Source organism: Cataglyphis hispanica, chromosome 13, assembly GCF_021464435.1.
Source record: "Cataglyphis hispanica isolate Lineage 1 chromosome 13, ULB_Chis1_1.0, whole genome shotgun sequence".
Lineage (NCBI taxonomy): Eukaryota > Metazoa > Arthropoda > Insecta > Hymenoptera > Formicidae > Cataglyphis > Cataglyphis hispanica.
In genome coordinates, this window is record NC_065966.1 from 2,618,446 (window position 1) to 2,644,075 (window position 25,630).

The following is a 25,630-nucleotide window of genomic DNA, read 5'->3' on the forward strand; positions in this document are numbered from 1 at the left end:
GCATGTATTATATCAAAAATCCTCGAGCGAAATCGCATTAACTCGACGAGTTTATTTTGACCGTGTACTTTTGTTTCCTTAGTCTCGCGTAATATCGCTCGGGTATGTTACCGGTTACCTGTATCATTTATTCGACGAATTTTCTCATCTCGCTTATGACGAGTTTGTCCATTCGTAACGTTCCGTGTTAATTCCGTTCGAATTTCGCAGTTTTTAACCGGCAGCTCGATTCATTTCTGATGATTTAATTCAAGTTTAGATCATCTTAATGAGATTGCAATGTACAAATTGTTTTTTTTTTTATTCTGTAAAAGGATATAAAAATAATTGTGTTGAAGAGTTTTAATTTAAATGAAGATTTTCCATTTACCGATTAATTTCATAAAAAGCCTTTTGTATCTAATCGCTCCTGGGTGATAAAGATGGTTTTGCTAATTCTTTTTTAAAAATATTTCTTTTAAAATAAAAAAATTTGTTGGATTAATACATTAATTGTCGTTTAATTCAAAGAGTGAGATAGAAAAAGAAAGAGAGAGAGAGAGAGAGAGAGAGAGAGAGAGAGAGAATTGATATCTAAAGGAATTTACAGGGAGAAGATGATTTAAAGCGATAGATTGGTTACAGCTGTTCAGCGTTCAATGTACGCATCGAAGCGTACATCGCTTTGTCAAATTTTTGTACAGCAACATTTAAAGCGTCGCTTCGTTTTATTCGAGATATCGATTGATGTCGTTTCTATTGGCTTTACATATGGCAGGAACCTTTTAATATTCCGCTTTCATGTTGCGGTTGCGCTGCACGCTGACGGCGCTCCTCTTCTTCTTCGCAGACAATTTAGAAAGAGATATCTAAAAGAGATAACTAGAATTATGTTGATTATAAGATGTCTTTCTCGTCATATAATATAATTCCGAAATATATTCGATTGAACAAGTATTTATCGATAATTTGGCATATAAGTCAGTATAAAAATATGTATTAGAATTACAGCGATATTTTGAAATGTGATTTGTTATAATAATTAATCATATCTTAAATTGTTCAATGATAAATTATTTAAAATATGTTGTTGTTTTTTTTGTTTCAGTGCCGACGGTAATTATGAGGTAACCATCATGACGAAGGCGATTTTGCACCATACGGGGAAGGTCGTGTGGAAGCCACCGGCAATCTATAAATCATTTTGTGAGATCGACGTGGAATACTTTCCCTTCGACCAGCAGACTTGTTTTATGAAGTTTGGTTCGTGGACTTACGACGGTTACACGGTAAGTAGATTAATCAAATACATAGTACGGGGTTATAAATTATTATTATTATTATTATGAAGAAAGATTGTGCACACACACGCTTAAGTTTGCTTGGCAAATATTTGTATTAAAATAATTTTGAGAATTATCTCTCACTGAGATATCACACACAAATAATATATAATTACAACGCCTAAAAAGTATGTTAAAGGACAAGTAGAAATTGCAGAACTGTAGCTCTGGTAATTATTTTACAGATTTTTTTGTAATTTTATAGAATTATTTCGCGAAGAGTTTTACAATTGGTTATATAAAAAAAATTGGAATTTGTAAATTCTAACGCGTAACGCGAAATAATATTTATGTACAATATTTTACGACACTTTATTGCACACATGTTGCATGAGCTTAAATAAACGAGGAATATGTCATGCATATTTCTCAAAAGTTGTGAAAATAGCTTTTATTACATGTTTCAATAAAAATTCGTGCGTTTGTTATTATAAAATATATTCCATGGCTTAAATATATATATTTATGAAGTATGGATGTGATTAAAATAATGTTATGCACTCAACACATCTACAATAAATTAAATTTATATTTTTACATGTACATTTTGAAAAAGCAAGAGTTTTGTATTGTCATCATAAATTGTATTTATAATTTTATACGCATTTCCAAATCCATATTAATCCATTTAAATATTTGTTACTATACAAATATAAATAATATTTAATTTTTTTAGTATATAAATTAACTCCAATTATTTGTATAATGACGCATATTACATGTCTAAAATTTTTGGGACACTATTTAAGATTATTTTTATGTATATTTTATCTATTATGAAAATTTATAAATTTGTAAGAGAAGTATCAGAAATTTCTGTTACAACAAATTACAACGTATTATGGAAATGTGTGTAAATTCAAAATTAGCTGGATTAATCTAAAAATTTATAGAATGACATTTGGGCTTATTTTTATTTACATTTTTTGAAATTTTGAAGAATTGAAAGAATTGAAACAAAAAATAATTTCAACTATCATTGAAAAATTTAGATGTGAGCATCTAAAAAATATCTAGAACAGGTTTCTTCTCGGCGTTGGCTAACTTTATACGTAAATTAGCCAAGCTTATATCTCGAATTACGTTCTGATCGTTATCTAAAGAAAAAAAAATAGCTATGATCTACCGGATAACTTTATATGACAAATTAACTGGAAATATAATATGGCAAATTAAATACTTAAAAATTGCAATGTTTTGTCCTTCAAACTATCAATTACACACGCATTATTTTTTTGAAATACTTCCAAATTATTTTTAGTTGGTATAAAATACTGTTATATTTTTCAATTTGTGTATTTTATTGGAAATACGTTTCGCGGAATTCCCTACGGAATTTCACAGCGTGTTTTAATTTCAACGCGAGAAGCACCGAGCGCGTCAATGAAACGTCACGATTTTTGGCGATTACAACTCGCGAGGCGCCTGTTTGTCCTGTCGATCGCATTCTTTCTCACGCGCAGTCCGACGGGGGAGTAAGCCCTACCCATCGTTCGATCGACGGATATATCCGTCACTGACAAATCCGCCTGTCTGTGAGAGTTTTACCGCTGTACAGTTGCGGATATAAATCCAGCGTCTGCGGGGGTAAGCCACTTCGATGTAGAAGCTCGTCCGTGCTAGACTCTCTCCCCCCCCCCCCACTTCGAAAACACAGGACCCCCAGTGATCAACCTCGTATCCACCCACGCGGTGGATAACTTCCGTTTCCGCGTTTCGATTTCGATTTCCCTCCCCAGCGACATGTCTCGCGGCTGCATCGAGTATATTTTCCATCGCGAAAAAGACATCGGGGATGATACGAAGATAGAACGGCGCTTGTATTCAACAGTGAAGGTTAATCGATACAAAAACTGATTGCAATATTTGCGGACTGTTTAATCATCGCACATAGATGTCAATAAAATTCAACGTAACAGTAGTAGATGCCGATATGGAACAATACAAATTTAGAACATTAAAAAGATTTGAGAATTTTTTTGAGATAGAAAATATTCAATAGAATTTTTTTTTTGTGGACCAAGGAGGAAGCTATATTTATTAATTATTATAGTGTTTACAAATTTAATGATACGATAATTACTTTTATTTTCATTTCAAAGAAATTGAAATAACGTTAGAATGAATTGGAATAGATCGTTATGTAAAATTCTTCTGTAATTCAAATTAAAAAGGAAAACTTCTTGATTTGTAAGAACGAAATTGAAAAATCAGGAAACGAATCCGAATAAAGGGCAAGCAGTGCGGTGAGAAAAGGCGCGAGAAAGGTGAATGAGCAACGATCGTTCATCGAACTATCGACAGATCTCGAAAGTGGTCCAGGGAGGATCAGCTAGTAACTCCAATGGCGGTCGCGAGATTTGGCTCTCAACTTTATTCCGATTCCATGGTCTGCAGGCTTTGAGATAGCCAGAATTTATCCAGCGCAGCTATTAGAGGTATCCAATTTCTCCCGTTCGTTCCTTCCGTTCTTCTTCCTTTTTTCCTTCTTTCCTTTTTTTATCTCTCTCTCTCTCTCTGTTGTTTCTCCCTCTTTTAAACAATAGTATACCTAGAAAATCGATTGTGGCGAGGGATAAAATAGATTTCGACGACTCGTAGCTGATCGAGAAAACCCCCGCAGCACAGAACACAAATACATATATACAGGATGTTAGTTATATGTATTCCTTGAATTAAAATCAAATTTCATTTTGAAAACAATGTTTCTTTTTGCATCTTTATAATTTTCAACATTAAATGCGAGAAACTAAAATCTCAAATCAATATTTCGATAGAATAAAATATTTACATGAAATTAAATGAAAGGGCCAGTATTTGTATCTCTGAAAAGTTGTATGTTTCATTTATTTTCATATATTTATAAAAATACTTTTAAATTTTTATTTGTTTACAATTTAAAAATTGTTTATGATTAGATGTTAAAATAAATGGCATTCTTAATTTAGCTTCTAATATTTGTATACGAAACAAAGAGTAATGCACATATGGATGTCATGTACATATATTGTTTTGGAATGCGAGTCGACATATATCCAACCCATACCGTGAAAGTCAACGTATAGGCCACGTGATGTTATTTATCGCGCGAAAGCTGTATCAGAAATGTCTTCGAATAGAAGTCGTGCAGTCCATAAATTTCAAGGCGCAGCAGTTTAAAGCACACAATGACGATTCCGTTTATTGTCTTCTTCTGGTGTGAATGGCGCAGAACCGTATTCTCGCTTTTATACGTGTATCTCGGGCATTTCGTATATACGAAATATTACGTAAATATTTCAGAACAATATAATTTGTGTGTTGATGTAAGGGCGGGGTTTATATTCCTCAGAAAATATACGCGCGCGCATTTTCTTTATTAAAAGTAATTAATTTAGTTTCGTCTATAGTAATTAAAACGTTACTCGTCGCATTAATAGATGAGACAACTCAACTTCAGTTTACGAAAGATTATACGTTGCGTTCTCTAAGTGACTGCAATTTTGGTAAACGTTTGTACATCGTGTTTACATAGGTATGTAGGGCTACGTCGCACATACATACTTGCCTTGTCAGGAAGTTCCTTCCATGATGCGGATTATCCCGAGCACCGATTAGACAGCGCACTAAGATAATAATCTTTGGGCATCCCAAGTACCCTCCTCGGCTATATCTGCTGATTTATCTCTCGTCGATGTGTTTTGATTATGTACCGCATCGGATATCGAGCAATTGAGGATTAGAGTAGCAGGCGGAACGGAATATCAATTTGAATTTAGCTATTGCTCAATAGTTTTGAATTAAACCTCTGAGATCATTTCGACGATCGTGATTCGAAGGCCGGGGATTTATTAAGATTAGTTAGATTATAGATCTTGAGTCGGATCACCATGCTATCGCAAAAGGAAGAAGCCCCAGATTAAGATATTATATTTAGACGATCATAGATCAGCATCTTTCTATGTCTTTTATAGTAATTCTTTTTGTCCATGTATAATATATATGATAGTGACAACAACTTAAAGGATTTAACGACGCCCAAGTTACTTTACAGTCTAAAAGCAAAATAATTAATTGAAAACTAGATTGTTTTTTGCACTATTTTGTCATTAAATTTTCTTACAAAATTTTATATATGCATATAGACAAAGGAAATTTTTATTTTAATATACATTATATTAATTAAAAATACAAAATAAAATTAACACTCTCGCACACAATTTTACTTTATATATATATTTTTTTTTCTTTTTTTTTTGAGAGTTATAGTCATTCTAGTTACAGAAATGTCTTTTTTTACAATTACTCGAATAATATATTGGAATATTCTGAGAATATAACATGTGCTGGAGAACATATTTATGAAAGAATTAAAAAATTCCGGTTTTTTTATTATATTAATACATACTGTACATATTTTTTAATAACTTCAACTTTTATTATTAATGTGCAATTATAATAATTAAAATTGTTTTTTTAGTTGATGTATAAACACATACATATTCAGTATGCTATTATATTGTTATTGTATTGTTATTACATACAACGCGGATTTTACGCAATATTAAATATTCACATTGTATTAAATATTTACTGATAAAACTTGTCTCAATAATACAATATGTATACATATGTATGTGTTGTGGCAAAATGCGCGTATTTTAAGATAAAATATTTATGCGTATTTGCGTGCGAAATATACATTTCATTACGCCAACATTAAACGAAGCGTGAAAGATACGAAACCTCAGTGTTGGAATATTACGCGGAAAATATTTTCTTTGAAAATTCAAACAGCACAATACTCTACAATAGCATGATATTGAAACATCTAAAATTATTCATCTACAGAATTACGATAATTAATTAACCGAGATTGGCTAGGAAAACTTTATCACGACTCTGCCGCAGATGATAGATTTTACGATTGCATATTCTACTTGGTCAAAAGATCACACAAATAAATAGTTGATTTTTGTCTAGTTTTCATTCGTCTCACGTTCGGTTTCTCCGTTATGTTTGCAGGTCGACCTGCGGCATCTTCTGCAGACCGAGGATTCGAATAAAATCGATGTCGGCATCGACCTGACCGATTATTATATCTCCGTCGAGTGGGACATCATAAAAGTGCCTGCCGTGAGGAACGAGGCGTTCTACATATGCTGCGAGGAGCCCTACCCCGACATCGTGTTCAACATCACCCTGCGCCGCAAGACCCTCTTCTACACGGTGAATCTGATAATACCGTGCGTGGGCATATCCTTCCTGTCGGTGCTGGTGTTCTACCTGCCGAGCGACAGCGGCGAGAAGGTCTCGCTGTCGATCTCGATTCTGCTATCGTTGACGGTGTTTTTCCTGCTGTTGGCCGAGATAATACCGCCCACGTCGTTGACGGTGCCGCTTCTGGGCAAATACCTGCTCTTCACGATGGTGCTGGTGACGCTGTCGGTGGTCGTCACGATAGCCGTGCTGAACGTCAACTTTCGCTCGCCCGTGACCCACCGCATGTCCAACTGGGTGCGGGTGGTGTTCATCCAGGTGCTGCCGCGGTTCCTCCTCATTCAGCGGCCGAAGAAGGATGACGACGACGATGAGGACGAGGGTAGGAACGGCGCGGGTCGTGGCGCGGACGATGACGCCGACGACGACGGTGCCGACGACGAGGACGACGACGACGATGACGATGACGACGAGGACGATGTCGAGGCGGCGAACGGCAAGCCGCCCGAGGGCATCCTCACCGATGTGTTCCATGTACCAGAGACTGATAAGTACGATACGTACTACGGCAAGAGGTTCAGCGGAGAGTACGAGGTACCGCCGCACGGTCTGCCGCCGCCGGCTACGAGGTACGACCTCGGCGCCGTCGGCACCGTCGGCACCGTCGCACCCTGCTTCGAGGAGCCCCTACCCTCGCTGCCACTGCCGGGGGCGGACGACGATCTCTTCGGGCCAGCTAGTCCCGGATATGCTCACGAGGACGTCAGCCCCACCTTCGAGAAGCCGTTGGTACGCGAGATCGAGAAGACTATCGACGACGCTCGCTTTATCGCTCAGCACGCCAAGAACAAGGACAAATTCGAGAGCGTGAGTATTATTATTATTTATATATTGACGAATTTATTTATATATTGAGAAATAAACGCTAGAAGTGATATTTTTATTTTATACGCTTGTACGCTTGTTCGCACTGCGAATAATTGATTAATATGATTACAGTATCGAGATGCAAGTATTTATTTGTCGAAAATAATCGACAACTTTTAAATCGAGAATAATTCAAGAAAAAGACCTCCGTATCTTCATCATTATTTTTTGTTTTGTAAAATCTTGTTTCTTTAAAAATAAGCTGCTTACAACAAACACTTACCAATCAGAAGTCATTAGTTGAATAAAACTTTGTGGATATATTCGTTGTCCCAAGACACAATCGTAAAATACACTTCATTCATTCCCCATCATCTTTTATAGGTATGACGTCTGACCTTAAAACCAAACGCCCACTTATTTATGTAACTTTTAAACTTTATGCGACAGAGAAAAAATGTTTATTTGTAGCATAAAAGTTTATTACAATTAACAAACTTGCCTTATAAATATCACAATATGCTTTAAATATCATATAGTTAACGTTAATGTTTAACTATTATTTTTAGTATTATCAGATTCTCTGTAGAAGAATCTCTTTGCAAGACAGCATATTTTTAATTTTATTAAAATACTTTATTTAATAATATATTTTATATATATTTTTTTTCTTATTTGCTGTGTAGTATCTAATTTATTATTTTGTCAGAATTTTTTAATCAGAAAGAAACATTTCGTGTAGTTTTTGAAAATCGGAAAGAACATTTTAGATTTTTTTAATTAGATTGTAAAACTTTAAAGAGCGCGAATGGAATTGAGATTATTTGATTTATATAATTTTCTCCAACAATTGAATCCCTCGTTACGAGTTTGTAAAACCACTGAAAGTAGCAGTTTACAAAACATCGAATGTTTTGTAACAGTTGAATATACACACTGGAAGCACTCCGAAATAAAAAAAAAAACGGTGATTTATATATCACAAAGTTTAATGCCATCGAGAGAAAGGATTGTTACACGTTTTATTATTGCGCATTTTGGGGCGAGATTGCAACGAAATAGTTTCTGATCGTAATATATATTGCATCACTACGGTACGAATGATAATAAAGCCGCGTGTATCATACACTAACTGTCTTTGAGATTTTGCACGCAACGCAATGAATCTCTCACTATTCGAGTCCGTAATATTATAAGAGGATTATTGGCTTTCATTAAGAAGGACTTTCATTATAGAAGAAGTAATGCGTATGGAATAATATTCATTTATTTATTGTGTCTGAAATGATATTAAATTCAAATGCAATTTCAAATTTGATTTATTTTCTGGTATCGACTTTTGGCATATTTTCATTCACGCAGTGTTTTTGAGATCTAAACGCAATATAAAACTTTCAAAATGACTTTCGTTTTTATAATGATTTGTTTCGCATTGTAGTTTTGTATTTCTAATATACGAAGTATCCAAATTGCTCTATATTCCAATATCGTCCAATTTTATATAGCTTGACCCGAATTCTCATATTTAGGATGGATCTCGCGATCAGTTTCGTGCGATATTTCGCATTTTATAGCGTATCTAAGATATACCCCGATCCAACTCAAACGCGTATACTCGAGAGATTTGGAAATCTCCTTCGTAAAATCGAAGAAGCATCAACTCCGTCGGATCTCGACGATAGACATAATCCACAGCAACGGCCATGAAATAATAGCGTTGAAAATATTGCGAAAGCGGATGTTAAACAAATGAAAAGATTTCTTTCCATATATTGTTCCCCTCGCATTTACCGTACTATTCTCTCAAGCAATAAAAAAGAGACATCTTCGTATTCAGATTGACTAACGCATACAAAACGTTTCACATTTCAGACATTTTGAATGAGAGCGTCGACGGGAAAATCTCTAGCTTATGATTCATATAAAGTTATTCAGAATTGCGAAAAGCGGACGTTTAACGTTACTTCTAGTGAATAAACTTCTTCTCTCAGCGAGAATGTCGAAAAAGATTATCTTCTTACAACTTTCCAACTGCAGTATTTTAATAACTTAATTTTAAATTGAAGCTTTTTACAGTCTATTTAAAAAAAAAAAATTAACGAAAGAAATATGATATTCTGTTACACTTATTTTCAAAGCTTTATTTGTTTAATTGAAAGAATTATTTTAATCATCATCTCGATATTCTCTCTGATAAAAATCGACGCCAAATTGCACGAAGAATGATATTGTCGCATCCAATTTCCACGAGGTATCTCGCGTAGCGGTCTTCAGTTAAATCGAAATCTTGTGATTCCGGATATGTGTTGATTTCCGGATTTATTTGCCAGGGCATATCTTCGGATATCTTGGTGCCATGAAAAACCAAGTTCGATGAAGCTTTACTACTTAAGATCATTTCTCGACCCCCTTGTCTCCCTCCTTCCCTCCAATGTCGCGCGCATAACTTATTTGCGCAAAGTATACGGTGGAGAACGCATTGCGGCAAAGTGCCGTTCATTGCCAAATGCGCCCGTTTTGCGGCAAGTGTGTACATACCGAGTGCTCAGAAAGTGTCATCTTGCAAGATTAAAATTATCAAGGAAAGAATAATTTGTTGTAAGAATTTCAGTAAATCTGAAATTTTGACAGTTCATATAAAAAAATTATATCACATCTAATCTTGTTTCACGTTTGCGCTAAAAATATTTATACGAAATTCTTTAGCAAACTTAAATATAATTTTTTTAAATTACATTTAAATTATTACAAGATGTGTGTGTGTGTGTGTGTGTGAATCATACATTTTTCTATTCCGAGAAGAAAGAAGAAATTTGTATAGTTCTAACAATTATATTCTTATTTTACATTTATTTAATTACACTAAAAATGATCTTTGAAGCGTTATATAAAATACACCGTATATGGAATAATGTGGGTATATCCAGCAAATGCATATATGCTTATCGCCTTATGTATACCATATAATAACATACATACGATATATACGTTTCAAAGTATACATATATACAAAATATGCAAATCCATTTTTATATAGTAAAGAATGGAAGATGATGCGGCAGCCAATTTCGTTGTTGTAGCCAAGTTTTGGCTACAAATTCGATTTTATAGAACCGCATAATGCCGTCTCATCTTGCATAGAATTATACTTTTTTAATCATATAATATCGTGAAATATGTACATATAAGATTATAAAAGAGATCGAAAGAATCTTTTGTGTGGATAAAATATAAAATAAGAGACTGTCAATGCTTTATCAGATTAAAAGAGTTTTGAATAACTCGGTTGCAACACGAAATCGTTGAATACATTAAACGCAGAAATTGGCATTGAATCCCATTTTTTTATTAAATATTTCAATTTCATATTTAATAATTATTATCTTTAATAATTAATTTTATATTTTATATTGTGTGATTACGGCATTTTTAATTAAACATATATATATATATATATATATATATATATATATATATATATTTTATCAAACTTTGTATTATATAATCAAATTTTTATCAATTGTTTTTAATTACTTTAATTACACAAAAACATATGGTTGTTTTTTCGCGCGTTAATAAAAAGATGGGGGAGCGTGAAGGAGGGTTTATTCGCTTTCTGACATTGATCTTAGAGATCACGTACCGAAAATGCTCTTAGGGCAAAGATGTTTCTTTGACGGATCTAAAGACGAGCCAAAACGGGCAGGAGATGCGAGGGAAATGGTGATCGGAGTAGTAGCAAAGTAACGGCCTGGTGCATTGTCCTCGTGAAAGTATCATAAAAGTATTGGGTGACTGTTTTATCGTGCCTTCCTGGCTCCCTCCTTGTCTCAGTGAGAATCTGTATGGAAGTCAATACACCGTTAGCACGACGGATCGATTGTCCTTCTCTCTTTCTTTTTCGTATTTTTCTCTCTTTTTTTTCTATGCGAAAAGCTGACGCAGTATGTCGAGGGTGCTCCAGCGGATCACGTGAGATAGAAACTCGTCCTATAGCTTGTCGTATACCAAATGCGATATATACTCTGTAAGTTGGATAGCGGATACGCCCGGCAAGTTGTTGATACTAAACATGCGCGAGAGACTCTCGATCTAGAGTCTCTCGTGTCTTTATGAGATCCATACGCGACACACAGAACATTTCTGCATACGAGAGATGCATTTGTTTTGATGCAGATTGTAGATAGATAAGTCTATTGTTGAATCAATGATAAGGAAAAATGATTTAATTTTCACTCAAGTGAGTTGAAGCTAAAAGTAATTTTATATGATAGAAGATAAAATAATTTACAATTTCTTAAAATGTCTACACAGCGTAAAATTCATTAAAATATGTGGATGTTAAAATATATTTAAAAATACATATATATAAATTTTATTGAGAAAAATTACTCTTTTTAATAATCTTAGAGTTCTTACCAGAACTATGAATTATTTAAACAATTATTAACACAATACATGATTTATAAATAATTATTTTTTGAAATAATTAATAGCTATATTTCAAATACTAAAAAAGTAACTTTTTTTCTCTAATTTTTTATATCTCTTTTTATTTCCGAATAGTAAAATAGAGTTGAAAAATTATGTTTATGCTTGACTTTGCCTGTACAGGCTGAATTTAAACATCAAACTAAAGTACAGCCAATATACTTTTGTTACCAAAGTTTCATAAAATTTTTTGAATTTTTAAGGATGATTGTTCTCGACAAACGCGATTTTAAATTAGTATCGTAATTTATATCTCAAGATGAATTGCTCCAAGGGGACTCTGATTATTTCACAGTAAGATAAATAACTAATTACAATATATGTTCTTTTTGGATTGGTTCCAGGTGGAGGAGGATTGGAAGTACGTCGCGATGGTGCTCGATCGGATCTTCCTTTGGATCTTCACGCTGGCCTGCGTTCTTGGCACGGCGTTGATTATCTTGCAAGCGCCGAGCCTCTACGATACGACGAAGCCGATCGACATCAAATATAGTAAGATTGCTAAGAAGAAGATGATGCTAATGAACATGGGCCCCGAGGAGGACTAGTCGACGATCCCGCGCGGCCACGTGCCGCGTCCACAGTGTCGGCCGCCTAATCGCCGACGACGGCGTCGTCCACGTCATTACCATCGCCGTCGTCGACGTCGCCGCCGCCGCCGCCGCCGCCGTTGTCGTCGTCGCCGTCGTCGTCGTCGTCGTCGTCGTCGTCGTCGTCGTCGTCGTCATCGTTGTCGTTGTCGTCGTTCCCCGCGGCCGCCCATCATCGAAACTGCCGATTTTCGCGTCGACGTGGAAGAGGACCCTCTCTCGAACTCACGTTGGTGCCAAAGATACGTGGTCCCGGACGGATGACACCAAGAAGATGGACACGCAAGTGAGGGGATCAAGCGATGCGACGAGCGGATCACGAACGAATGAAATTTTGCCGGGTAAATCCGTGAAATGGGATACTGTAACCCTCTTCGAAGAGGGTAGATCGGTTGAACTTTGGTCCGATCACCCTTCGGGATGGAGATAAGATAAGGGCGTGCGACCGCATGGTACACGAGAGTAAGAGAGCTTTCGTGACAGAGTGAGATAAAGTGAGATAGAGCGCGCATGTGTATGCGTGTGTGTGTTTGCGTATGCATGTTGGAGAGGAAACCGAAGGAAGTAAGGAAAGACGGAACGTCAAAAGGAACGATGGAGAAAATGGGTGTGAAAATGGATGCGAAAGAGAGACAGAACAAGCGAGAGTTTGGATGAAAGAGAGAGAAAAAGAGAGAGAGAGAGAGAGAGAGAGAGAGAGAGGAGGAGAAAAAGAGAGAGAGAGAGAGAGAGAGAGAGGTGAAAAAGTGCCAAATACGCGAAAAACACGCGCACCGTATTTTTGTAAATCTGGTTTCATACGTAAGGCTAGAGTCGTGCGGCGAGACGTCGAACTGCCCGAACTGCCGATTTTATATAAGAAGACGTTTACAGCGCGCGAGGAGATGCGTGGTACACCGAGGTACCGATTTCACACGCATTTACATCTATACTTACATACATATATAATACATTACACACGCGTTTGGCGTACATACATACTGTACACGTACATATACCATTTACCGTACATATACCGGTATCAATGTCACTCACGCGGTATACTTATATATAAACGTATGGACACGCGCGTGCATCTTTCGGCGCATTTCGTGGAGCACACGCGCGAAAACATTTTCACGCACGCGTTCGCGTTGACATGGCGAAGGAGAATCTCTATGCGCTTTAAAGAAAGTTTTTTCGGAGAAATTCTCATCCCTCTCGCAGGATTTTACAGATTTTTCTGCAAACTTTCTCATTTATATCCTGCAAATTTAATACCTTTCATATTTCAACGTGTCTCAAATATTCCCAAAATTATGTACTTTTGCTACAAAATATCCGAAAATTTACTCACGCGGAGATCCATCTATGGTCGGTCGACGAGATGACAGTCTGGAACATTGCATCTCGATCGATCTGCCGATTCATTTTTCCACGGTATCATCGGCGTTCTTCTCTCGAATAATGATCGCCACTTGATACGGATATCGATGTGCCCTTATCGACGCGATTCGAGTAATTTAGAGCGGCAAATTATCGAGGCAAATTATCCAATTGATCGATTATTCCGACGTATCGAGTGGCCCGGACAGCATTCAAGCAGCTAACGAGAACGGCACGACTACCGGGAATAATTGATTGGCAAAATAATTTTCGCGAAGCATATCCGCTCGTCGGCTTGTCCCATAATTAATGTCATTGATTAATGGCGATCTCTGGAATGGATCGTCGCTCGCGTTTAGGCACTCGTCCCCCTTTGCGTAAAACGCGCGCATATCCGAAGATCAGGGGACGAGAGGGGTCGAAAGTCACAGGAGACAGGAGCAAACATAAATTGAGCGACAACCATGCCAACAACTGCCAATTTTTAGACGCGCTCGGTCTTTGTCTGAACTACTTGGTCGGCTTGTGTAACAAGAGACGATATAAGTGCGGCGTCGGTGGGATAATACGACGATCGAATAGATCAGATGAATAGGTCGGATGAAAGCGATAGGGTTCACCAGCGTGCCAAAAAGCGGTTTCGGCCACGAGCCAGCTCGCCCATGTGTCGGCACGAATTCGATCGAAGAATGATTGTTGCCTTTTCTCTCGGTCCTTCTTTATTTTCGAGAAAAGAGCTCGTCCTAAAAAGTCTCGCGACTGTCTTACGATTAAAAGAAATAAAACCAGGAATCGATTGTGTCGATAACGATTCGTATGATCGTCGGAACAAATAATCACGTCGTGCATAAAGAATCGCAATGATCATCTGTTGATATATTAATAATGTTTATTCCATATTAATATCGATATTTATTTTGAGGGTGGAAAATTCACGTGTAAATTTTTGTCAAAAGATATTTTTTTTCAATCAAGTAATTTACACGTTAATTAATTTTTATTGCATTAATATAAAAAAAAAACTTAATTAAGAGCGAAATACGCGATTAATTATTAATAACGACATTGAAAAAGCCACAGGCTCTCGAAAAGATATGAATTGACGTTCGTTTACGTGACGTCGTACGTTAATTATCGGCTTAAAAGAGTATCTCTATATTATCGTCATAAAAAGAAATTTAATCTTGTATAAAATTCAGCCGTAAAGCACGAGGGTTCAAGTTGGCTCATTCAAAGCGCGAGTATCAATCGTGATTCATTTCGTTCATTTCTTTTTCGACTTTCTTTCATCAATTAGGCAACGCTGCCTATTATTTCTTCTTTCTATCATATATATATATATATATAAAATACATCGCGATACAATCGATATTTGCAAAAATAAATAAGAGAAGAAAAGCAAAAAAAGAGATATAGAGAGAGAAGGAGAAAGGAAGAGGAAGTGGAGACGCAAGAAAGCTCTCGATGTGTTTGCTATCGTCGCGATTTGCCGGCATAGTCACGTCGAGAGCGTTCCGTCGTTAAGGGAGAGGGGGTGTTAACAGAAGCCGAGATGACGAGGCAGGAACCGCGGAACACGAGAAGGATACCAAGGATGAGGATCCACGGTAAGAACGCGACAGAAGTTAAAGATGACACGGTTTCGGATAGTTTTACTTCGTTAGAGAGAAGAAGAAGCGAAAGAGGGATGGGGAGGGAGATGGGAGAGGAGACAGGACGTAATTAGAGCCGCTGGAGATTAAACACACACGAGCGCACGCACGTATACATACACATATTTACACATATTTGGCGTACGCGCTTGACACATACTCATAAACACACGAGAATACATACTTTGTCTAAACATCTATACACACACACACACACACACACACACACACGTATACATACATACGTACGTACACATTGTTTATACGCCGACGAGGAACGAGAGGGGGCTTGGGTCGAGAAGAGCGTTAGAACGCTCGCGTGACCCCTGCCCGGCGATATAATAATCAATTTATTTGCTCACGTAAAAGGTAACGGTATAATATATTTCATATATGTGCATAATAGGTGTAAAGAGATTGATTACATTAATTAATTAATTGTACAATCTGCGTGCGAGCAAATGAGAGAGAGAGAGAGAGAGAGAGAGAGAGAGAGAGAGAGAGAGAGAGAGAAAAGAGGGACATTTCATTTCGCCAAGTCGCGCGAGGCGGCAGTGCTTGTTGACGTTGTGACAAGTGTGACGAGAAGGCTTTGGTGTGTCTCGCTGTCGCGTCATACGGATCGTCGGATAGGCAAGATACACGTGTCTTTGTGTGGAAACGGGGAGTAAGGGGGGAAAGGGGAGGGGGGATTAGACTAGATTCGATCGAAGAAGGAGCCAGATTGCAGAGAGCTACCACTCTCGAAATAGCGAGGAGGCTAAATATCGAGGGGCGGATAAGGGAGATAAGGAAACTAGAAGGCGTGGAAGCTCCGATAACCATCGCTTTTATTCTTGACGATCGCTAAGGGGATCAACTATCCCTCGATGTGGAAAGAATAGCAGGAAACCTCTTTTCTCGGCGATTAATTAACAAGGAGGCAACCACGAGGAGGACGATGGCAGAGGGCGGAGGGGCACGATCATCGCGACGGGGTCGATGGAACCATGGGTGTATGCACACGCGTGGCGAGAAGAGGGGAAAAAGTGAGCGAACCCAATGGCGGGTGAGTCGACAATGGCTAATAAAATCACCGATGTCCGGCATCTGCGGCGTCTATCGTAGTCGCGGAACAAAAGATCGTATCGGGCGGGAAAATCGAGATAAACCACATCCAATTTTCAATGACGATGAGATCTTATTTATATATTTAATTATTAATGGATCTTGAAACTGGATTTTGGATGACATAATCGATCGTTTAATTTGTTCTCTCGTATATGAGGTGAAATATTTCCGCATTCGAACATTAGACTAATTGATTGAGATTAATTAATAACGCGATACACGCACGTAAATGCTGAGAAATTTTCTTGATTTGTGTAACAATTATAAAAAAAAAAAAAATCTGTTCCGCTTTTGTAATATACAGTTTTTCACATCGAGAGGGATATTAAAGGGATAATCTCTTGTGTGCAACGTGGGGATTAAAATTATCTCATGGGTTTGCCTGCACTATCCCTTTGACCACTTTTACATCATCAGCGCGATAAGATAATTCTCATCGAAATATTCTTTCCATTTCGTTCCGGTGAAAAAGATTTACTTGCGACACAAATCGTTGCGATCACTATCTCGTTTTCTAAATCTGTTGCTGTACTCGCGTGTCCCTCTCTTTGTCTTTCTCTCTCTTGCGCGATTTCGAATTCGATCGATAGCTCGCGCGATAAGCAACACGGCGGATTTATCCTGGCAGCCGGTATATTTCGGACGCGTCATCATGCCGCGTATCGTGATTTGTTATGAATCTATAACGCGTTCGCGCGCGATCAGAATAAATGGCGGAGACGCTTTACGCGTCAAACGGCGTTTGTCATACGAACGATCGCAAACGCAAGGCTCATTTTCGCGTACGTTGTCATCGAAAATTGGTCGGTTTTTCCAGAAAGGGCGAGAAAAGAGGAAAGGGAGAGACAGACAGATAGACACACATACACACTCACACACACACACACACACACACACACGAGAGAACGACCCGATTTCTCGCCCGTGCACAGTGATTAATCGATACTGCGTGGCTGGAGCACACGAGCCGATAAAGCGCGCCAACGACCGTTACTACGATAATAAATAAATATCGATTATCGCGCGGGAGGGAGAGAGAGCGTCGCCTCTCATTCTTTTTACGGCTCGCATCTCCACCTCCCCCCTTCCGCCCGCTCGCTACGATTCTCCCGAGAGTATGATAACCGTAAACAACAATAAAATTAACGCGATCGTGTGATGACTATCGTGTCGAAGGAGAAGAAGGTTGGAAAAAGCGGAGGATGATAGCGACAGTGATAGCGATGACGATAAGTGCATATTGTTAGTTTATATATAAACTGTTCGTATAATTGATGATAATCGGCTACAATGCTCGATAAAGTATAAGACGAGAAATGTATATAGGAGTGAGAAGGAGCGTTTAAGTATTGGACTTTGAATTAGGGCTTGCGAGATCCACGCGGATCGATCGTGTCGCCTCGACTTTTAACTACGATCGATCACGAAAATTGTATAATCGGCGCCATTTTCTCGATCATTATTATCGTAGAATTGTTATAAGAAGAGAAGGGCCCGATTAAAGTCCGAGCGCAGCTGTGTAAGTGTACGTAAGTATTTATGATATAACTGTAAGTATTGTCTCTCTCTCTCGAGAAATACATACACAGGAAAGCGTCGAATATTTCGATCCACTTTGGATCTTCTTTAATGGCTCAGAAAGATCTCAGAATTGTAGAAAGTTATGTAAAAATTATGTAACTGGTACAATTTTCTAGAACAGAATAGAACGAGAATTTGTGGAATTCGATTAATGTAATTATTCAATGGCATCATTAATATTGAATTGAATTACAGGGCTACATTCTCAAGTAATTATGGTGTTACATGCAGTGCGATATTTTGAAGAACGAATGTATTGTAAAATTATGCATAACATGCTATTGTGAAATGCAATCTATACCTGTAGAGAGAAACAGAGAAAGAAAGAAGTATTTTATCTTTGTTTTGTTATTCTATTATTCTGGACAGACGCTACAGGAAAATTGTATAAAGTTACGTAAGGATTACATAATTTGATATATACATATATATCGGTGAAACTGTATAAATATTAGACGCTATTGATTGTAATCGTCGTTATCAACGAAGCGCGCGGGTGACGTGCCGGAAGGGCAGAACAGCTCTTTTCTTTCTCATCCCTTCTATTAGAGTCTCTTCACCCCGTAAACGTCGCCAGAAGGCTCCAATCACGCGTCTTCCTGTAATCGAATCACCTTCGCCTCCCCCATTTCCGTATTAAGGAAAATAGCTAGAGAAAAATTCCTAGAAATGAGACACACGCGTAGTTTTCCGATAAGCTTGATAATCAGCGGACACATGGTGAGCTACGAACTAATAATTGAGAAACTGTCATTTGTAGGTGAAACATCGCGTCTTGCGGACAATTCCGGAATCTTTGACGCGTTTCTATATTCTAGTTCAAAATTTCGCACGAGTTTTAACAGAAACGTAACTTGGAGCATGAAACTTCAATAAAAACAAAGCTACAGTATCCATCTAAATATTTTCATGAAATTAGATGTGCCTGCTATCGAACATTCTGCGTCGTAAGTATGCGTTTGTCACAAATAATAAGTATTTCTGCATGTCACGTGTGATTATCCATAACATGCATAACACGCATTATAAATAACATCGCTGGAACGAGAGAGAGAGAAAAGGAGCCGTTACCTGTCAGATCGGGGGAGACAAATCGGGTCACGAGATAATTGCGATTTCTGTTTTCATTCGGCATTCGCCATTTCTTCTACCTTCTCGCCCACCCTCGCTTCTTCCTTCTTTCATTTTGCGAATTCCGCGTTCGGAGTATTTCATTACACCCACGCTGGGAATGAAAGCTCGCCGGTGTAATTGAATTTTTCAGTCACTTCAGCCTTTGGCAGAAACGTGATTCATTAGTAGTGCAAACGGCGGTGGAAAATTAGGACGGGCGTGCAAGGTAAATGAACGAACGAACGAACGAACGAACGAACGAACAATCGAACGAACCAAGGACGTGAGTACCTCGTGGATTAGGTAAGTAAGTTCTGATTTCGTGTCTCGCGACCGCTCTCGAAATACGAGAGATCATATTTCGCGCAAATTTTCCGCCGCGTTATTTCTTTTATTTATTTATTATTTTCTTTTTTTTGCGACTCGCTCGGTGTACCTTTGTCAATTCACTCTCGTGCACGCGCGAGTGCAGGTGCCGTATTTAATGAGGGGAATTATTTAATAATCGGATTTTATCGCGAGAAATTTAAGTTTTTTTACGCCGCTGATTTAATTAGGGGTAAGAGAGAGAGCGATTAAGTAACATGAAAATTTATAATTTGGTAATAAATTTAATGAGTCTATTTCTTGTAATATTACTTATCGATTAATGATTCAAGCTATTAGCTTGAGCAAGATTTTTCTTTATTATGTCTGTGATTCCCTTCATTTCTATACATTTGTGAAATCGTTGCAAGTGCGTCGATCTTTACACACGCGGTATAATTGCGGTAGCATGCTCCAAAGTCTCTGCTTCTCGTTCTTACGTCTCTAGATTTACACGTTCAGAGTTTGTCGCATCGTGTCTGCAGGATCAACGGAGAACATGAGAACACGAATACGCGTGGCGTAGGAAACGCCTATAGTTCGATCGTTTTAGGAAATTGCATCGTAAATTTCATTTTTGCAAGGCGCGAGAGCATTATGCATGTACAGAGTTTCCCGCTATTCGTGTACGTATATGTAACTTGTGCACGCGTCACTCGAAAAAGCAAACGGATGAAGCAGATACATCGTACGAAATTTTAATGAGTGTCAAAAGAGACTTTCTCTCAATGAAACGTAATTAGAATACGAGTTACAAAGGATCCTGTTCCTTTAGTTTGTATATGTACATAAGAGAATTTAATAGTCGTTGAATTATAGGAAGATTCAGAAGGAGAATCAAATTTTTGGGGATAAATAATAAGTAAAAAACAAAATCTATTTTTTACTTTCATCTCAAAGTAAAACTTTAACTTAATTACTGGGACATTTAATTATTGAGAATTAGGAAGATTGTAATTAAGTGCAAAGATCTTAATTAAGTTTACGTTAAGGACGAGTGTCTAGAATTATTTAGGAATATTTGATGTTACGCCTTTCACTGATGTTTCAGAATTGCAATTTTTTTTCTTTTTTTTTTTTTTTAACTTTAAAACGTACGAACAATTAAATTAATATGCCAATTAAAAACTAGAAGGTGAAATTTCCTTCTATGTAAATTACATTGAATAGGAACAAGAAACAAATTAATTCAAAGTTGCGCGTAATGAATAATAATTTTGTACCATCCTGTATATCGTCGACCCGACAGTTTAATTATTATTTAACGAACGGTAGGTCGATGAATGAGAGAGAAACGGATCATGTGTGCAGCGTTAAATTACATTGTGATCATCAATGCGTGCATTCAGAAGAGACAACAGTTGAATAGCGATTGAATTGTTATCGAATCTCGATTCGTTGAATCTAGGAGTGTACATGTCAATAACATTCAATTGCTATACGATCGTTCTCTCCCGCTGAATGCGCTCAATCGTTGAACTTTGGAACTTAACGAACTTACGAACGCGACGTATCTTATTCATCAGTTTGCATTCGATTCGCAAGAATATGAAGCTAATCGAGACAGACGCGCGTAAATAGTCGGGAAGGTGAGAGACGACGAGAAAATATTAGGAGATGACAAGCTATCGCGACAGAAACCCGTCTTCCTGCCTTGAGACTCCTACTTTTTTCGCAAACCATCAATGTATCCGCGAAAACGGATTATATATTATTATTATTATATTATAGCGTATTGTATTACACGCGCGAATATATATAGAGACTGTACAAATCCGTGTACATACACGCGCGAGAAGAACGCGGAATAGGTGGTTAAGTAACTTAATAAATCGTAAGGAATATTTCGCGTAAGTAATTTTAGATAGATCTCTTGGATTGTGACCCATATACGTAGACATTGACAATCGAAGAGACAGTGGTGCGGTTCTTGTATTACTATCGATATTTGACAGTTTGATTTAATATATGAAATGTTTTTGAAGAAATAATTGGCGGAGTAAAAATTTGCTTTTCAACAGCTGTTTCGGCAATAAAATGTTCTCTTTCGAACATGTTCGACAAGATTCGATAAATTCGCAAGCTTGAAAGGTCTGGCATGTAATTCTGATACTTATTGATAATGTATGAAAAAGTGATAGGCGAGTAAGCCCGAGAATATTTCGGTGCCAATCAGCAAAATCAGAACAATAATCTTTCAGCCAGCAATATGTAACCGGAAATTTGATGTATCAATATTTATTGCAATAACAATTTGTGCGCACTGCGCGGCGAATGTGTTGCGATTAATTCTAGATATTTCGTGACATTACAGGCATAATGCGCTGTATGGGACATGTCGAATCTGTTTTCGAAAGCTAATCGATTTAAACGAGATGTCACTTTGGAAAATTGTTTACTAATATCTCTCTCTTTTACATTCGAGAAATTAAATTTGCTTTAAAATTAGAGCATGACATATTGTGTTCTCGCATTTCGAACAATTACAGATCATATTCGGTTAATACATGATTCCGATTTCTCATTATTATTGCATTATATTAAATTTTTGCACAATTACAATTGCATCAATGATAATTCTCTTTAATTGTGTAATTATATATAATTATATATTGTCGTGTACTAAATATTGGGTCACAATCGCAAAACGCTCAATGAAACAAGCACTTATTATCAGAAGCTCAAAGAGTTCCACAAAGCACTCTTATCTGAGCGATTTCGGGGTGAAGTAACTTTTCCGAGGAAAACATGGGATGAAGAGAGCGGTTGTAATGATAATGTAAATTGAATGATTTTGACTTCGTGTTCAGCGAGCGCTATTTATGAATGTTGTTATTATACTCGATGACGAAATAGGTCTCTTCCGCGATATTTTCCATAAAAAAAAAATCGCGTGGGAAGAAAACTGAATAGGAGGAAGAAATTACGAAAAATTTCGCAGAGAAATTTACGGATAAAAGGAATAATATAATCTCATTATTTCTTAGTGGAAACTTTTCATCGCGATAATATTATTGCTTCATTTTGCATTATTGAATGGTGTTTTTACTAGTAGCTTCATCGTTCGAGTACAAATTGATAGAGCAATTTATTTAATTCTTTACCGCAGTTTAGGATAGAGCACATCGTAATACGAAATGTTCTTGATTCGATTGTATCCTTTTTAAAGTAAAGAATTTTTTTTCTTTGGTATTTTTTTGTCTTGTTTTAATTAAACAAGAAACTAATATCAGTTAAACTAATATGAGTTAACTAATACTAATATACTTTTTTAGTTTGATGTTATTACATCGTCAAATCTGTACTGTAATGTAATTGCATCAAAAGATTAATCGACGAAGTTATTCGTAAATGCGCAAATTTTTGTCGCGCCAAAGTATACGAAAATTTGACATAAACGTGTAAAAACATTTTGTGTCTCTTTCGTCATTTTTATACTGACGCGATTTTTTAAGAGAATCAACCATCAATCATATTGCATGATCAAGCGGCAAAAAGATGTCGCGATTTGATATTCACTATCGTGTAAACAAATAGTTAAAAAGGATTCTTGATATAAAACGATGAATCATAAATAAAAGAAAAAAAAATGAAAATTCATCATTAAATTTTTTAGCGCTCGCTAAAAATCACCGATCAATCTGAGCTTCTTCTCGGATTTCACGAATTTGTTTTGTGATACGTGAATAAATTTGCGTTGCTCACGAGAATTTGACTCCCCTTCCGGCACGTGTGCACGAGATTGTATCTTGTGTCGAATAAATAATGCCAATGGGCAAAACGTTATGTCGACAGTGCGTGCCAACGCAGTAATTATACCATGTAAGTTTTTGTTACATTGGTGTTTCATAAAAAGCTGTAATTTGTACGTGAATTTTCACGACATTTTCGCACGAGGGAGGAATGCGACGCCGAAAGAAGATGAAAATTTACTCTACAATATATATATATATATATATATATATATATATATATATATATATATATATATATATATATATATTATACATAAAATGAAGGAAACAATCAGGATCTCATTTTGTTGCGTGAGAGAAATCAGTCTTACATGCAAGTGAAAGAGCTGAGTATTTAATTATTTTTTCGCAATTAATGAATGTGTGAAAATTTTAATATTTACGTATGAATAAATATTTACAAAAATAATATTATTTTGTATCCATAAAACATACACATTTTTCTCTCTGTTTTAAATATTAATATATATTTAACAATGTATCAAAAATTACCTTCTCCTCTGCTCTCGTTAATAATTTCAATCGAACAGAAATTCATTTTTCATATTTATCGATATCTAAAATATAACGACTACCACTTTATTTTTAAGAACATTATAAAAGTTATTGTGTTATATTGTGAAGAACGATAGAATTTATCTGCGATAAGAAACTATAAGCAGCGATAAAAGGTTGCAATGTGTCATTCCTCGCTCGTTCCGAGGGCGTCTTCGAATTAAGAGCGTCTTTAAACATCGAGCTTTACGCGACGGTTCTCATCTCTGAGACCGCGAACTCTCGAGCGTTCGAGAACGCAGGTCGGTCCTTCAACGAGGCGAGGCGTTCGATTAAGGCGGAGTGATTTAGCGGAGAATTATTATCGCATGTCTTCCTGTGAGTACCCTTCGACTTTATGAGACTCTTTTGTGCGCGGCCGCGCCAATTATTCCGCAGAACTTTCGAAGGATCGTGTCTTTAGCGGCGGATCGCCTCAACGATGTCGAAACGCCGACAAAGCATTTCCTCTTTCCCCATTGCCGTAAAAGAATCTTGTTGCGCATAATTCTCGTCTGTGTATGCCTTCTGCGAATACGATTACGGTGATTGCGACGCCAAGTGAAGTGCACACTTCAATGAGAAGAGTAATTGATTGACGGACGCGAGTCGTGTGAGACCCCGATTTAGACATCAACGAAACATGGCAAGTCGATAAAAAACTGTTATACTTTGCTGGGAGTCATCGAAGCGAATTGTCGTCGAAAGGATCGTGATTCTGGAAGATGAATTATTGCGAAAATGACACGACAAGAAACGGAAAGAAAGAAAGAAACTTTTACTCGACTTAGTTTGTTCGTTTCTTGTTATTCGAGCGAAGATCTGTGATTGAGACGAGTCCCCATCATACTTACATCGTATGATCGGGACGACGGAAAGACGCCTCATCGGATGTGAACGCAATTTTGATTTAGCTCGAAAGAGACATATTTACTTAACCGTTGATTTACTTACGCTTCCTCGGAACTTTGGTATTGAGTTGTACTCCGCTTTGCAAGTAAGTAAATTACCTATTTCGCCACAGGAGAGAAGACGAAACATAATATTCCGCCAAGTTCGGTACAAAGGCTACTTGGAACAATCACAACAATTTCAAGCAATTAACTCTTTTGCGGAGGAAATAATGAGGCTAAAGGGCAACGCGGGAAAGGAGAAACTATACATATATATATATATTTGTTTTAATTTAAATAGAGAACTTCCATTCGTGAGATTAAGTTTAAACAGTCGAGACATAATCAGCTTCGCGACACGAGGAATAATCGCGATCTTGTGAGCAGAAAGTTATGGATTCTTCGTCCGACTCGGGCGTCTCTCTCTCATCACTCATCCGCCGAAGCGCGTCCGAAACTAAGAAGGGAAAAGGGAAGCGTTGAAATTAGCGAAGCAGCGTGACTTTTTCTTCCTCTTCTTCTTTCGCATTGTCATCGCGCCACGATATTTTTCGTCTCACTTTCGCTGATCGTTTTCTGCAGCTCCCTCGCCGACACGCGAAAGGACGATCAGGGTGTAATGGTACCGCTCTAGAAAATAATCGAACAACTCGACCAAATGCCACAGACTGCCGAAATAGGGAGTAATAAACGACGTAAAGACTTTCTTTTGTACCGCCGATCACAGGACGCGAATTATCAAGGAGCGGGCGGACGGAGAGGAGAGGCCCGGAGCTGTCACTTGACGCAACA

The 25,630-nt window shown here is 37.3% G+C and overlaps 2 protein-coding genes across 5 annotated transcripts in view; both read left to right on the plus strand.

The window, feature by feature from the left end:
• Positions 1-16,146, plus strand: part of LOC126853938 (acetylcholine receptor subunit alpha-like 1) — a 121,579-nt gene extending 105,433 nt beyond the window's left edge. For all 3 annotated transcript variants that reach the window (XM_050600153.1, XM_050600154.1, XM_050600155.1), the window contains 3 exons: positions 1,088-1,268; positions 6,327-7,388; positions 12,224-16,146. In XM_050600153.1, coding sequence (XP_050456110.1) covers positions 1,088-1,268; positions 6,327-7,388; positions 12,224-12,427 — 1,447 coding nt within the window. In that variant the 3' untranslated portion in view covers positions 12,428-16,146. The remainder of the gene's footprint in view (positions 1-1,087; positions 1,269-6,326; positions 7,389-12,223) is intronic.
• Positions 16,147-16,166: 20 nt separating this feature from the next.
• Positions 16,167-25,630, plus strand: part of LOC126853918 (phospholipid-transporting ATPase IF-like) — a 179,181-nt gene continuing 169,717 nt past the window's right edge. For both annotated transcript variants that reach the window (XM_050600101.1, XM_050600105.1), the window contains exon 1: positions 16,167-16,534. In XM_050600101.1, coding sequence (XP_050456058.1) covers positions 16,476-16,534 — 59 coding nt within the window. In that variant the 5' untranslated portion in view covers positions 16,167-16,475. The remainder of the gene's footprint in view (positions 16,535-25,630) is intronic.